We start from the raw sequence: 16269 nt of genomic DNA, 5'->3' as shown, positions 1-16269 counted from the left end.
AGGGGATTCTTACAATGCAATATGTACTGTAGACTCGGTATTGCTTCTGGAGAAGCAGTGTCAAGTTGTTGAAGAACAGAATGCTGAAAATGCAGGATTTGAAGCTGATGAACTATGATTTTGGAGGACAGCATAGAACCTTGATAGACCTTGCGTCTTAATAGAATCAATCAGGCGATAGATAATCCTTCCCCAGGGGAACTGCACAGGAAGATTTTATCATTTTAGATTTTTTAATAGCAGCTTTCAAGTCACGAAGTTGGAAGTGAAGTAGCCTAACGCTTAGGAGGAACAGGCTGAGAACCAGAGAAAGGCCGAGTTTAAATCCCACCGACACTCCTTTTGGCCTTTGGCATATCATTTAACCCTCTTTTACCTTTGGTACAAAATTTAGATTGTAAGCCCTCTGGGGAGAACAACTCTTGAGGTATGAGGTAATCATAATAAAATAGAATATATTCTCCATTGCCTCTCCCCACACAAGCTAGATGTTGAATGAGGCTGAAAGATCACAGTCCTGGTTCTGAGCTGGAAATGTGAACAGCAGAAGGAAACCAACAAGTCAAAAAAATGCAGGTACCCATTATAGGAAAAAAAAAAAAGACAAATAACTACAACATATCTTAAGTGATTAAAACAAGTGTGATTATCATTTGGCAGTTCTGTCAACTAGCTTTTTCTTCACAGTTAAGTACAGGTAATATTTTTCATAGAGATGGTGGCGAATGCCTGATAGGGTCAAAAACTTTGATGTTATTCAGAAATGTGTGGGATAAACACAGAGGTTTCCTAAATGGCAAAAAGATAGACCAAAAGTATTGAACACTTCCATTCACAGTAAAACTTAAAATAACTTTCACACTGAGGCATCACAATAAGAGACCTTTATTGATCCTCCTAGTTATGGAGCCCTATGAGATATGTGTATCCGTAACATGGATTTTTCTACAATATTTTTTGTGTGCTATTCTGCTGTTATTTTTAAATTGCACTTTGTTGTACACTGAGCAGAGTTAAAATGCCACACCAGGCATCAGTTACCACAAGACAAAAGGGCAAAGGGTAGACTGCAGCTCTTGCCACCTTTCTGGGCTGAGTGGATGAGCCAAGCTGATCTTTATCTGTCATCCATTACAGTGTATCGCAAACTTTGTGCCACCCGAGATTCTAGGTGTGCTGTGAGAAGCACCAGCTGTCTACAGGACGTGCCTCTCGCGGAAAGGCACATCCTATAGGCAGTCAGCCAGCATCTTCCCTTCTAGCACCCCCCCGCTGAAGGCTCGGGGCTCTGTCTGGAGGGCCTTCGCACATCTGCGGACGTTGGCGCATGTCAACATCCACGCACTTCCTGGTACCTTCAAGCCGCAGCTTGGCAAAGCCGCAGCTTGGCGAGACACTGATCTTGTTGTAGAAACCCCTCATCTCATGAAATGGAAGTGCTGTACTCTTTGTAATCCAAATGCACAAGGCACGATGCTCATCAACTATTCTGCAGCTTTATTTTGATAGTTTTGTAACAGCTCTGAAAATGTAAAACTGAAATTGGATTTTCTACACAAAGCAAAGCAAATCTGTTTAATATGCATAAATGGGGTTACAATAACTTTTGCATATACTCTTGTATTTTAAAAATACACTGCTGATAGCAAAAAGAAAAAAAAATAGATTACACATTTTTACAATAGATTTATTCTAAAGAAAAAGTAAGCCTAGACCCCCCACACAAATATTTGCTTCTGCTAGTTAAGCACTTTACTACAAACTGCCCAGAGCATCTGCTATCATTTCCCTTTCTGGGTTATGTAATTTATAAAATGATAGCATGGCAGGGAGGACCAAGAGGGTAGCATGAGTTGAAATGTTTGTGAGTGCTGTCTGCTTTTATTTTTTTTTCAGAATTTATGGGCTCATCAAAGAGAGAGCTCTCGGAGCCTCCTCACACCACAGTGCTTTTGTCAAACTTAATAGATCTGCAATTTCATTTTTGAGTTCTTTCATTATTTGGGTTCAGGTAATTTACTACTCTTTAACCATCTTAGACTGCAAAGCAGCTGAGGCCATTGAATGGATTCTCCAGCAAGTTTTACAGTAGGTGTGCACTCTAACATAAAGGTTCAAGACGTTAAGATGGTCTTTTGTGTGGACAGAGTTGATTAGTTAGAATAAAATATGGCACAATTTATCTTGCTGCAAGGAAAATTCATATAAGGTAAAAATTCGCTGTTGCCTGGAAAATGGTGCCAGGTTTTTAAAACCTTCAGCTCCCCAATTTTCCGAATCCTAGCTCTCCTCCAAACGCTTATTTGAGACAAAGAAGCCAGAAACATATAATCCACCAATTACTTAAGCTCAAGGGCAGCCTAATTGAGCTGAAAGTGCACACTTCTCCCTCCGTATTTGCGGTTTCAGCGATTGTGATTTTTTAGCGTGCTGACGCCTCCCCTCCCCCCCCCCAAATTACATCATCCATGAGTACAGTACGGTACCGATAAAAATTTTGGCGTATTTTCCCAAGCACTTCATTCAGAGAAAATCACTGCTTACCAGCTTTCACAGAGCACAAGGTTTCAAAGGCTTTTTTTTTTAGCATTTTGAATTCTGCACCCTCACCTCCCACTTAACTCCCCAACTCCCTCCACAGGTTGCTTCTGTCCCTGGCGACAGAACAGCGGTTTCCTAGGCAACGACCTGCTCTCGCACACGATGGTGGTTTGCGTATGACGGCAGATTTAGGTGTCAGTTGCCTGCTCTGAATATTGCCTAGTTAGGAGGACATTACCAGATTTTCAAAGCCAAGAGCTGCGCCTGCCCCCACTTTGAATAGCCATGGTTAAGGCAGCAGTTCACCACTGCAGGCTTAAATATCAACCACTTAAAAGACTTGTACTGTGACTTGAAGAATGACGCAGGGACAAATTTTTCCCCGTAGGAACTGATTTTCCCATCCCGCAAGTTCTTTGCCTGCCCCATTCCTGCAAGCTCTGTCCTCATCCGCACAAGCCTCAAAACACTTTAAAATCATGCAGGCAGAGTTTACAGGGATGGAGTCAGCGACAAAACTTGTGGGGATGGGGGAAAATTTGTCCCTATGTCACTCTACGAAGACTGATTCATAATTTAGCTAGGGATAGTGATAATTAGTGGCTATTTCTATTTCAGGAAGGTTACATAGCTTTAATGGCAGCATGGCCTTAGTCTTCTCAAGACTCCTGTACAAATTGCAGAAAATCACTTGATGCTTTAACTTGCCAGGGCCCATTCCCCCTCCCCCCCCAAAAAAAAAAAAAGTGTAGGGATTCTGTAGTTCACCTTAACATAAAGATTGTCAGCTATTCTATAATTCAGAAGCTTTATCAGATGCTGTCAAATTAGGAGGAAGAGTGAGAGGCAGCATTCACATCCTCAAACTTATCTGCCTTCTGCAGGAGCAGTGGATACTCCATACGTTCTAGAGAAATAAAAAAAGAAAACAAACAAATTAACACAAGCAAAAACCTGCTGCTAATTTGAAATGCCCACAAGCAGCAGTCACCAAGCTGTGCCCCATGTTATTTAGACTCAGTCTGGCAAGAATAAAGCATTACTCCTAAAGCTGCCATCTTCACTCATACCTGGCAGGAGTGAGAAAGTAGAAATTTCTTTTTAAGCTCAAGGCGATGGTTATTATCCTACTTAGGCTCCTATCTACAGTACATGTCCTGGTACTTGCCAAAAATAGATTTTGCACACAATGCTTGTGCTTCCCCACCCCATTTGTTCTGAATCTCCTCTCTTTCCAGCGCAACAGGTGCAGAATTCTGCACCCACGGGTAATTTCCCCGTTGCTGCGAACTCTGCAGAGGGAATCCACTCTGGACTTTTTTCTGTAACCCTCTTACCTCACAGAGCTCTACTGCCACCTACAGTTTTTTTTTTCCTTCTGCATGCAAACCTGAAAGCATGTTTCTGTTCTGCTCTCCCTTTTCTTTCCTGCCCTAGATTTCTGGGACTACTTTTATATGGATAAGATCTTTTCTAGTAGATAGAGGTGTCATTCTGGAAACCCCCCCCCCCCCCCCACCTGCCTACTATCCCATTCTGTTGTTCTCTGAGTATGTATCTTGGATGTCAGTCAGCCCTTTGAGCCATAAAGCATTGCATATAGTCTGTTTTCGGCATCTGCAGGGGTACTTCCTGAGCTCCTTTGATGCTGCTGTTGGGTTTGGTTTTTCTCTACCTGTTCATCTGTTCTTTGTTAGAGCAGAACTGTTCTGTGCTTGGGAAGTGTTCCCATTTCCTTACTTTGCAAGTAAGTGTAGGTGGCAGTAAAGCTCCCGGTGAAGAGAGTGGATTCCTTCTGTAGAGTTCACATCCATGGGGAAATTGCTGGCTTGTCCAATATGACACACCTATCTACTAGAAAAGATATTCTCTCTTTTTAGAGTTGCATTGTCATCAACCCTGCCTAGAAGAGTCCATGCTTAGGGCAGCTTTCTAACTAAGGCAAAATAAAAAGTAGCTACTCCTAAATTTGGAGTTACTTAAAACTGCTGTTCCTGCTTGTGGCTTCAGTGCCTATAGGGGGGAAGTCTATAGGCTCATGCTTAGAGTGACACCCTACTTACATGTGTCAAGGCACCTTTGTCAATTTCACAAGTAAGGGTTAATGCTATAACATGAAACTCCAAGGGGGCAGATACATGGGAGGAACAGGGGTGAGCCATGGATGTAACACCAATATGCATAAGTTACTGAATATAGTCAGTTGATTGTGGCACTTGGTGCAATCAGGTACAATTTACAGAAGCCCTTGACACGGCATATGTGTTTGCACCTATGGTAAGGGGTGTGATAATGCTGACCTGTACCAATAGTCTATAATGACTTAAATGCACCCATAGGCTGTTATAGAATTAGCACATGGCAGTGAGGTGTCATACGATCTTTAAGAGCAGCCATACTGGGTCAGACCAATGGTCCATCTATCCCAGTAACCAATTGTTGACGATTTCTGGAATTTACAGGTGTGACAATTGTCACCGATGATATGAAAACTGAGAGTGTGAATGATTCAAAATTACGTGAATAAATTAAAATACAGTATCTGCACATTACATTGGAAACTCGGCCTTGTAATAAAGAGATTAAGTTCACAGATTGGCATTCCCTGTCTAAATTGCTGATTCTACATTTCAGCTAATGCTAGGAAGTTCAGAAGGTTGATTTTACGACTCTTAAGAAACAAAGATTTATGCACCATTCTTCACCTGGATCCCTGGGGATAAGGTTCTCAGAGGAACAAGAAATTTGGGTGTTTTACAGAGAATCTGTTTCTTATAGATTAGAAAATACAACACTACTTTGAAGGTCATACGGAAGTTAAGATGTGTCTGCAGGAAGTAGGGCTTTTTGCTGACATGATTGATATTTGGAAAGGTCAAAGATCAAAAGTGATTTAGGAAGAAAAATGAAATACTGCCACCTGCTGGGTTAAAAAAACTTAACAGAATGGACTTTTAATGTTAACATTGACGTAAAGCATTTTTGGAAAGGAAGTCATGTGATCAACTGTGACATTGTATTCTAAAGCATGATAATTACTACAAATTATGTCACACAGGATATAAATCTGTTTGCTTTGTTTTCTCTATTTGAAGAGCACTGAAATTCTGAGGACTTGCTCTTCCCAGACTGTGGGAGCTTTGTCAATAAACATTTGTTTTTACATGGATTTTCCTCGTCTGTTATTTGAATTCACAGAACGGAGTCTCTCGCCCAATGTGGGAGAGAGAATCCATTCTGGCAATTCTTTTGGCCTCAATGTTCAAATCTCCAGCCTACTTGAACACAATCTAGATCACAAGTACCTGGCAGAATCCCAAATAGTAGCAACGTTCCATATAGAATCTCTCAAAGACCAGCAAGATTTTGGAATCCCAAAGAGTAACAAAAGATCCCAGAACCCCAACCAGTAGCAACATTCCATGCATAATCTCAAAGAATAGCAATATTCCAGAATCCCAGAAAGTAACAAGATTCTAGAATTACAAAGAGTAGCAACATTCCATGCTACCAATCCAGGTCAAGCCATGGCTTCCCCCATGTCTTTCTCAATAGCAGATTCTGGACCTTTCCTCCAAGAACTCGTTCAAACCTTTCTTAAACCCAGCTACGCTAACTGCTTTTACCACAGCCTCTGGCAACACATTACAGAGTTTAACTACTCTTTGAGTGAAAGATTATTTCCACCTATTGTTTTAAAGGTATTGCCAAGTTACAGAATCTCTTCCTTAAGCTTGCTTCTTAGTATTAGAAAGCTTTTGAGCATGCATCATCCCCATGTTTGTTTAAGTAGGTAGGTGTGTGTGGGGGGAAGGGGGACTGTATAAAAGGGATGCAGATTTTACCTATGGCCAAAGAACCAGATGGTACAAAGGGCTCTTCTCCCAGGCTGGATCCCTCAGGATCCTGGATACCTATAAGAAAACAAAAAAAAACACAAAGTAACTCTCCACCATGCTGAGCAAAGGGATTCCCCCAATATTTACCAATGTACAAGTCATTAATGAAACCCTTCATGTTCTCTTAGGTTTCCACCACTGGCATCATGCTTGCTGTAGTTTTCCTGGTCTCACCGCATCAGCAAGACCCAGAAAAGTGCAATAAGCAAAAATAAACCTTCATATTTGTTTTCTACCCATTATTAATTATGATATAAAAAAAGTTTTAATTTTATTAATCTTAGAAATGCATATATTATCAATGACTCATGTCCAGGAACTAAAAAAAAAAAAAAAAGCTTACATAACTAACACAATGGAATGTGTATTTACCAGGAAAAGTTCAATCAACCAATCAGACTGTCCACTAGAAAAAAAAAAACTCACTTCTATACCACAATACTGTTAAGTTCTGTGTGGTTTACAAAAGAGAAAAAAAAAGTCTGTAGTTTTGTAATGCTTCAATTACCCAAAGGATCTAGTAAAATATGTTTTTAAAAGTCGCCTGAATTGTTGATGGAAGTGTTGGAAGACATAATTAGACAATTCAAATCCTTGTCCCAAGATGCTGCTTGATAAGACAGAAGGCGTTGCTATCTTTTACATTTACAGCCGTTAACAGATAGAAAAGTGAATAGAGCATGTGAATGTCTGAAATGTTTTGAACAAGCAAATCTGATAAATCCAGGAGATAGTTGGGTATGAGGCCTGCTAATACCGTAAACCAAATGCAACCAAACAAACTTTATACGGGCCTCGACCGGCAACTAATGCAGTTGCTGAAAGAAAGGTGTAACAGGATCAAACTTATTCAAGTTGAAAATCAGACGAACAGCTGTGTTCCGAATAACGTAAAGATTTTTTTTTGAACACCAGCAAGATGTACAATGTTACAATAGACAAGATGGCTCGGGACCAGGGATTGCACCAGAAATCTGAAGGATGAAACATCAAAGTATCCTTAAACATTTTGCCTTTACCAACAACTTTGCGATACCCAGATTAAAAATATACAACCTAGTTCTTGGCTGTGATCATTAAGAACTTTATCAACAAGGCCGGTCCCTTTTCTTCTAGGACGGGTGATCTCATGATTCCAAGCCTTGGTCTTCATATGTTCTTGACTCAATAATGGTTTTAACATTTGATATAAAGTGATATACCATTATAAAGTAATATACCTTAAGTATAGAACTTGTGTCTCCACTATTTGGTGTAAGATTGTGGCAACATATACAGTAAAACCTTGGTTTGCGAGCATAATTTGTTCCGGTCACATGCTTGTAATCCAAAGCACTCTTAAATTAAAGCGAATTTCCACATAAGAAATAATGGCGAATCAAACAATTCGTTCCACAACCCAAAAACTTTAATAGAAAATATTATACTGTAATAATAATAATAACTTTATTCTTCTATACCGCCACAATCTTGCGACTTCTAGGCGGTTTAAAATCAAGAGTGCTGGACATTCAGCGAAATACAATATGCTAGTATTCAGAGGAAATAAAGAGAGCAGCGACCTTAAGAAGGCAGTAGTATAGAAATACAATTTGCTGAGCAAAAATATAAGATGTACATTTTTGTAGGTAATGTCCGACAGGACCTGTTTGGAATAAATAGTTCATTTAAAACAGTCACTACACTCCCGTGTCAAGAGAGAGAAGACCCATCAGCTCAGCTGTGACACGCGTATACAGCACACTTGTATTACAAGACCTCGCAGCGTCAAGAGACCTGACTTTGGTGAAACCTTATAACAGATGTGATGGAGAAGGGAAGATGACGAAAATCCTGAGCAACCTAACAATTAATGCTGGAAATCTCCCTCAAATGCTCCAAAAATTGCTCAGGAGAAATCTAGTGCTGTCCTACCATGAACCCAATGGAAGATAATGCAATAAATGAATGAAATTATTAAACAATTAATTCTGCCTATATTGACAACTATATCAGGGCCATCATAGCATCTGGTAAATAAAGTTTAAATCAATAATTTCTAGAATACTAAATCACAATCCCTATTAAATATCTAAAGCAAACAGTGAGTGGTGGACATATCATAAATTATACAGACTTCAGTCTTTGGAACCTCTTATGATATATACCATTACAGGTTCCTGTCTTGTATATTGTTATAATCATCTATGTCCACCACCCCCTACCAAAAAGTTTTGGGTTTTTTTTATTCAACCACTTAATTTTATTCCCTAATAAATTATCACTAATTTTAATGTTTTAATATATTATTTTTGAGAATAGATTAAGTAGGACAAAATGATGGGAAACCTAAAATGTTAATCCATGTTAGTGTGCTAAATTCATATTGGTCTAAAAAAATTCTTTTAAAATATCAATAAATTTGTAACGTAAAAAAACCTTTTAAAAGTGCATATGAAAAAACTTTAAAAGTGAAAACCTAAATTGATTAACTATGAAATATAAATATGAATTTATCTGATCAACTAGAACGCATACCACTGTTTGCTTTTAGATATTTAATAGGGATTGTGATTTAGTATTAATATCTATGATTATTTATAGTTTCTATAAATTATTGATTTAAACTATTTACCAGATGCTATGATGGCCCTGATATAGTTATCAATATTACATTACATTAGGGATTTCTATTCCGCCATTACCTTGCAGTTCAAGGCAGATTACAAAAGAATTATCCAAGATGTATTACAAGAACTTACAAAAAAAAAAAAAAAAAAATTTGGTCATTAATTGTTTAATAATTTCATTCATTTATTGCATTATCTTCCCTTCCACTTTTTTGTCCTCAATTATTTGATTTTCAAGGATGATATATATTTAAGGCCTTATTATACACTATGAACCTAATGGAAGCCACTGTAGAACCAGCTACTCTTGTCCACAAAGCAGACAAGCTGGAGAAGGAAGAAAAAGAGAACACATGCATGGGATGAGCAGAAGGGAAAACAGGGAAACAAAAATATAAACTGGCAAGTAAAAATAAAACCTATAGAATGACAACACAAAGAAAAAGCACCACCAGATAAAATGTTCAGATGAACATCTTCTTGGACTTCCTCTTTTTGTACCCACCACTTCCCTCAGTGAAGTAAGAAAGGTCAAGGTTGAAAAGGGAGCCCTTACTACTGCAGTCCAGTTTGGCCCGGGTTCTGGTCTCGGGGATTTCTGTGCCATTCTTGAAGACACACCAACAGAGGCCAGTGCTTCTCCAGCACTGCATCAAAAGGTAGTCGCCATTTGGTTCACACTGTGGAATGAACGTTCCGGGATAATGCTTTTCACTCGTCTGACGTGCCTCCAACTGGCATTTGGACATAATTGGAGCCTCTTTAAAATAACAAATACACAAAAATGAGATTTCCCCGAATCATCTTCCCCTTGTTATCAGGTAAAGTTTGATTGTACTTTAGGGGTGCATCCATTTAGGGACGCTGAGATCATGTGGTAGGTTCTTATTCTGTTAAGAGATTCTAGGCACATGGGTCTCATTACAGCACGCAAGCCTAAGCCCAGCTGTGGTACACCCAACATTTAGGCATCCATAATTGCACTGGCTCCGCCTATGTCCCACCCATGCTCCATTCTCGGTATCTTCCCCTTGCAAATACACACTAACCCCCAGATTCTATATATGGCATCCAAATGCGGCACGCTGCAAATTTGTGACTTGCAACTTGTTTAACAAGAAAGTGCCGACAACTGACACTTAAAACACAGTGGTACCTTGGTTTATGAGTATAATTCGTTCCAGAAGCATGCTCGTAAACCAAAATACTCGTATATCAAAGCGAGTGTCCCCATAGGAACTAAGGGAAACTTGCTTGATTCGTTACCACTCACCCCCATCCCCCGAGGCCAGCGGTGCTGCTCTATCCCCCCACCCACGCGAACCAGCATTGCTCCCCCTGAAGGCTCCCACCCCCCCAGCATAATCCCCCCTCCCCCCCGCCGCGATCTGAAGTCCCCCAGGCTTCTTACTTCCATCTCGGCCTCGGCACCAGCGTGTCCTGTGCATTGGTGTCGGTGCCCGAAGATCGGCCTCCTCTTCTTTGCTGGGCCTAGAACATCTGCACGTGAACTCGCAGGCCTTGAGCATGCGCAGATGCTCAAGGCCCAGCAAAGAAGAGGAGGCCGATCTTCGGGCACCAGCACCAACGCACAGGATATGCCGATGCCGAGATGGAAATAAGAAGCCTGTTCGGGTGGGTCTGGGGGACTTCAGATTGCGGTGGGGGGGTGCTGGATTGTGGCAGGGGGGGTGACGGATCACGGGGGGCACCGCTCGCAAACCGAGGCAAGCTCAGTTTCCGAGGCGCCGATTTTGCGAATGTTTTGCTCGTCTTGCAAAACACTCGCAAACCGGTGCACTCGTAAACCGAGGTACCACTGTATTAGGTTCTTACCTCAATGGTCTTTCCTATAAATGGGAGCAGAGATCCTGAACTAATGAGTAGTCACCCTGAAATCGCAAGTTTCCTTGCAGAAGCTGCCTATCATCTTCTTGTACGGCTACACCTCTCTTCCCAGAGAGCTGTGCTGTAGCCCCTCAGTTTGTCCCAAAGTAAAGGAAGAAAAACACAACTCGCTGCTGGGTCGAAGAGAGAGGTATTCCAGGAATTAAGTTGCTCTAAGTGGTTTTTCCAGAAACTGATTATTCAGTCCAGCCACTGTAGTATCTGCAGTATCTGCTCTACTGCTATCTCTCCCTCTGCCATGGACGGGGCTCCAGATATGGGTGTACTTGGACCCCTGATTTGTGTAAGTACACTGCTGCGACCACCACTGAAGATGCATGGTGCTGTTGCGAGCCCGAAGAGGAGAGCTGAGAACTAAAAATGCTATTCCAACATGTGAAACCGCAGAAACCTTCTGCAAGCTGGAAATAGGGAGATAAGCCTCCATTAAGTCTAGCAAGGCTGGGAATTCTCCCGGCACCACCGAGGCAATGACTGATTTCATGGTCTCCATTCGGAAACGCGGAATCTTCAGTGCTGCACTGATTGCCTTTAGATCCAGAAATCAGCCGCCAGTCCTCCAAGTATCATTTTACCACAATTAATTACATAGAATATCTGCCTAAGCCCAATTTTCTGTCTGGGACAGGCTCTATGGCTTTTCCATCACATCTCCTCAAACATGGAATTCACTTCCAATTTATTTAAGAGAGGAAAAGAATTTGGAAAAATTTAAGAGCAAACTTAAGGGTTTTCTTTTTAAAGATGCATTCAATGACTAAATGAATTGCTTATGACTCATTTTATCTTTATATTTTCTGAGTTTTCTCCTTCCCTTTCCTATTGTTCTTAACCTTAATTGTTTTTCTTCATATTAATCAGATTGTATTTCTTTCCTAGTCTTTCCTTGTGTTTTATTATGTTTGTATAAGTTGGTTTTTATTATGTTTAGTAGATTTAGTCCCTTTGTTAGTTATGTTTGTTTCTCCTAATTCTGTAATTTTTATCGTTTTGTACATCGCTTAGAATTTGGACTAGACGATTAATCACGATTAACGACAACAAGAGGGCATCCGTTGAAAATCAGGGGCGGGAAACTACGAGGTGACACCAGGAAATTCTTTTTCACTGAAAGAGTGGTTGATCTCTGGAATAGTCTTCCACTACAGGTGATTGAGGCCAGCAGCGTGCCTGATTTTAAGGCCAAATGGGATCGGCACATGGGATCTATTCACAGGGCAAAGGTAGGGGAGGGACATTAAGGTGGGCAGACTAGATGGGCCGTGGGCCCTTATCTGCCGTCTATTTCTATGTTTCTATGTTAATCAAATTTTATAATAAACTTGAATATCTAAGAGCTTTTGTACAGTTGCTCAGATCTTTATTGGTTTCTCCGGCCATCCAGAAATGACTCTTGCAGCAGGCGAAAAAATTTGAGCTTTTAACCCTTTTGGATTATGTCCAAGACCCACTGGTCCGTACCGATATCTGCCCGGGCATCCCAAAAAGCCAACAGCTTTTCTCCTTTCTGCGGAGGGACAGCTATCATCCTAGTGTCGTTGCTTCTTTGAGGCTGCTGCGGTGCAGGAACCGGAGGATTGAGGTCATCTGGCACCTCCAAATCTCCGCCTAGAGTTTTGGTAGGATCTCTGCCTAGAGAACTGGTGAAATCATTGATAGCCATGAAAATTACCTCGCCCAGACCGCTTAGCAGTCCTTGGGCAAGTGTCCAACAGGGTCTTGGGACGTCGTTCTTTTTACACTCATCATAAGATCATCTAGACCCTTGCCAAAGAGCATTTGGCCCCTAAAAGGAAGACTGCTCAAACTAGCCTTAGAGGAAGAATTATCTGCCCATTGCCTGATCCAGAGCATTCTGCGAGTGGAAACAGAGTAAGCAGACACCTTGCTCAAGACCCTGAACATGTCATATAGAGCATTTGCCACACAATCGACTTCTGCCAACACTAAGTGTGGGCAAGCATCTTCCTCCAACAGAGGAGCACAGTGCAGTCTAGTGTGACAGGCATGTGCCATGTAAGAAGCTGCCACAGCTGCTTTAATCCCCAGGGCCTCAAATTGCCTTTTGAGGACCGACTCTAACCTGCGGTCTTGCCTGTCTTTTAGAACTACTCCTACTTACATGTGCCTGCTGTGTTGGGAACTGCTTTTTCTGCTTAAGCTGCCAGTGCAGCTGTGAAGAAGAGACTTTCTGCCTCAGGCAAGCAAGGATTCCAGCTGCTTGCTTCTTTGGGCTGCCAGCTGGACCCTAAAAAAGTGGGCTCAGACCCCAAGGCCCCAACCCCCACTGATCCAAGGGGAGTGAGAAACACAGCCAGCCGAACTCCAGCCCTCTGGACTGACCTGGAGCTCACACAGCCTGCGCTCAAGATTCAGACAGAGTCAGGGGCGATCCACACTCCCAGGGGAACAATCCCCGAGCCTTCTAACAGGTAAAGCAGGCTGGCTAGGTACTCATAGAGATGCCTGCTAGCAACAGACTACTTCACCAAGAGTCTAGAGTTGTTCCAGAAATACTGGAAATCTCTGCAGCACATAAGCCTCACAATTTGAGAAGGAAGTACCTGAAAAATAAAACAATAAATCAGCGCAGATCAGAAGACAACTTCTCAACTCGTTTACAGAAGTGAAAACAGGGGCTATAGCACAGCCCTCTAGGAGGAAAGGTGGAGCTATGCAAAAAGATGATTGGCAGCTTCTGCAAGGAAACTCAGGGTTTCAAGGTGACTACCTATTAGTTCCAGGATCTCTGCTCCCGCTGCACTAATTAGAATTTATGTGAACAACTTTCTAAGCATATTCTATAAAGTGGTGCACATAAATTCTAGTGCACGGATCTCAAAAAGAGGACACAGCCAGTGGAGGAGCATGGGCAGATCATAGGCACAAATTAGGCGCAGGCATTTACTCCATCAAAAATTACAAAGACTAGGGGACACTCAATGAAGTTACAGGGAAGTACTTTTAAAACCAGTAGGAGGAAATTTTTTTTTTTTTCACTCAAAAGAATAGTTAAGCTCTGGAACGCATTGACAGAGGGTGTAGTTACAGTGGTTAGCATAGTTGGGTTTAAAAAAAAAAAGTTTGGACAAGTTCCTGGACCTGGAGGAAAAATCTAGAGACAGATATAGGGGATGCCACCGCATGCCCTGGAATCAGCAGTATGGAATGTGGCTTCTCTTCAGGGGATTCTGCACAGAATGTTGCTACTATTTGGGGTTGTACCATGAACTTGTGACCTGGATTGGCCACTGCAGAAACAGGATCTGGCCGTATATGCCTAGAGGTAAAGGAGCCGATACTTGATCTTAATCCCCAATTGCTGACAATTGAGCTACAGAAAAAAGGTCCAGTGATCAATCACTATTGCTACCTCTCTTCTCCCTGGAAAGTTAAGACCATCTAGTACCTGTGACATCATGCCTCAAGTTCTTATCAGTCCCATTTTTGTTGGCATTTTGGACCAAATTAAACAGCAGCCACTTGTGTGACCAGGATTCAAATTCCTAAAGAAAAAAAAAAAAAAAAAATCACCATGGTCAGGCAGGGTCTGTTAATCAAGATTTATGAGCACATTGAACTGCAAAATACAAACTTAAGTCTTAAGACAGCACTATACAATCCCCAAAGAATCTGCAACTGGGCCAATTTGGTACCCCATTTCTCCTTTCTCCTCTATTAGGAAGACACATGCCCAGTACATAACAGGCAGTGTTCTAGGAGACCATTAAAGCTCAGAGCTGTGATGTCCTGAGGGTCGATGGCTGAAGCAAAGCATAGTGAATTACCCTGTGACACGGAGCCAAAATCACTTAGCTGCACTGAACAGCCATGCTTTCCCTTCCCACCCTTCCCATCTTAATCTAGTGCTGCTATCTTCATTATCTGCTGAAAGGGGAAAGAAACTGGGTGGGTGGGTGGCAGAGAAACAAACCTTCCAGTCCCGAGCAGTCATGCCTTTCTTCAGGTCTTCCAGGTTCTCCAACAGGCTTTTATTAAAATCTGGGATTGGCATCAGGGGATTTTCCTTCTGTGGAAAGTCAAAGCAAATAGGTGAGAGAAAATGGCAGTCAATTAGCAAGGATTGCAGATAGAAACAGGATCTGCAACAAGATAAACAGCAGTACAGAAACAGAAGTTGGCTCCAACGTGCCTTTGGGGGCTGATGCAGAAAGTCGCCCAGCACAGTCATATGCTAATGGCTGAACATGTGGCTTCTACTGCAAGTATTGGTGAGAAAATATTCCGTGGGAATGCAGTAAGCTAATGAAATGCAAATTTGCAGCATGCAGAGCTAATCAGGGAAAGCCTTTCCACCCATCCCCCACCCCTTTTGCCCTCTCCAAACCCACGTTGGCGCTGTGGTGTAAACAAAACAAAAAATTTTTCCTCTCTGTTGGGTCCTAGTTCATGCTCGCTGTCTAAGACCAGCTCTGACAGGATATACATTTCAAATCTGACATATTAAAATCACAAAATAGAAAATAAAATTATTTTTTTCTACCTTCCACTGTCATATCCAGTATTTGTTTCTTTCCCACTACCATCTCTCTCTTTCTGCTTTGTACCCTGGGTCAAACCTCTCTATTCCCCTTTATGTAGCATCTTCCACTTCCTCCCCTCCATTACAATGTGCAACATTTCTTTCTCTCTCACCTTGCACCATCTTTCCCTGCCCTCCACCCTTTGTCCAACATTTCTCCCTCTCTCTTCTCCATGCATATCTCCTTCTCCTCCATCATATGAAGGATTTTTCCCTCTCACTCTTTTCTACCTCTTTGTCTCATCTCTCCCTTCCTCTCCTCCACCCCAATTCTTCCTTTCTCTCTTCTGTCCCCATGTGCAGCATCTTTCCTCCCCTCCCTCCCATCCCCTGTGCAGCAGCACCCCACCCCGCCGTGAGATTAACATACCTCCCGAGGCCTCCTAAAGCACCAGCGCTATGAACGGCCTGCTTCACGTCCTGCCCAAATATGGTTTCTCTCTGTTGCGTCACTGATGATGTCATCAGTGATGTGGCAGAGGGAAGGTACCTGTTCAGAGCGCTGCCACTGCTGCTGCTTGGAGGAATGTCAGGTCTCACCGGGGTGGGGGTCGCTGAATCGGTGAATCTGATTTTCTTGGACAACAAATCGATTCACTGAAGTGAATCGGCGAATCTATTTGAATCGGCGAATCAGGCAGCACTATTCTTCACCAACCCCTCAGCATCAGGATGCAGAACAGGAGGCAAGGAAAAGAACATTAACAAGACACTTCTCATTATTTGTGGAATCACACATCAATGGCCATTTGCTTCTTGTGATTAGCAT

General features: G+C 41.9%; 1 protein-coding gene across 2 annotated transcripts in view; it reads right to left on the bottom strand.

Moving 5' to 3' along the window:
• Positions 1-867: 867 nt before the first annotated feature.
• Positions 868-16269, bottom strand: part of CD74 (CD74 molecule) — a 30865-nt gene continuing 15463 nt past the window's right edge. Inside the window, exons 5-10 of one of the 2 annotated variants that reach the window (XR_004537452.1) lie at positions 14892-14987; positions 14367-14463; positions 9606-9809; positions 6387-6455; positions 3310-3448; positions 868-1522 (exon numbers count right to left, since the gene is read on the bottom strand). Coding sequence is in view for 1 of the 2 variants with exons in the window: in XM_033926935.1 (XP_033782826.1) it covers positions 3369-3448; positions 6387-6455; positions 9606-9809; positions 14367-14463; positions 14892-14987 (546 nt within the window). In the remaining variant the exon portion in view is untranslated. Of the gene's footprint in view, positions 3449-6386; positions 6456-9605; positions 9810-14366; positions 14464-14891; positions 14988-16269 lie in introns of both variants that reach the window. The other variant, XM_033926935.1, reaches the window with a different exon arrangement.

Source organism: Geotrypetes seraphini, chromosome 18 (genome assembly GCF_902459505.1).
Source record: "Geotrypetes seraphini chromosome 18, aGeoSer1.1, whole genome shotgun sequence".
NCBI lineage: Eukaryota > Metazoa > Chordata > Amphibia > Gymnophiona > Dermophiidae > Geotrypetes > Geotrypetes seraphini.
This window is presented reverse-complemented; position numbering and strand designations above follow the sequence as displayed.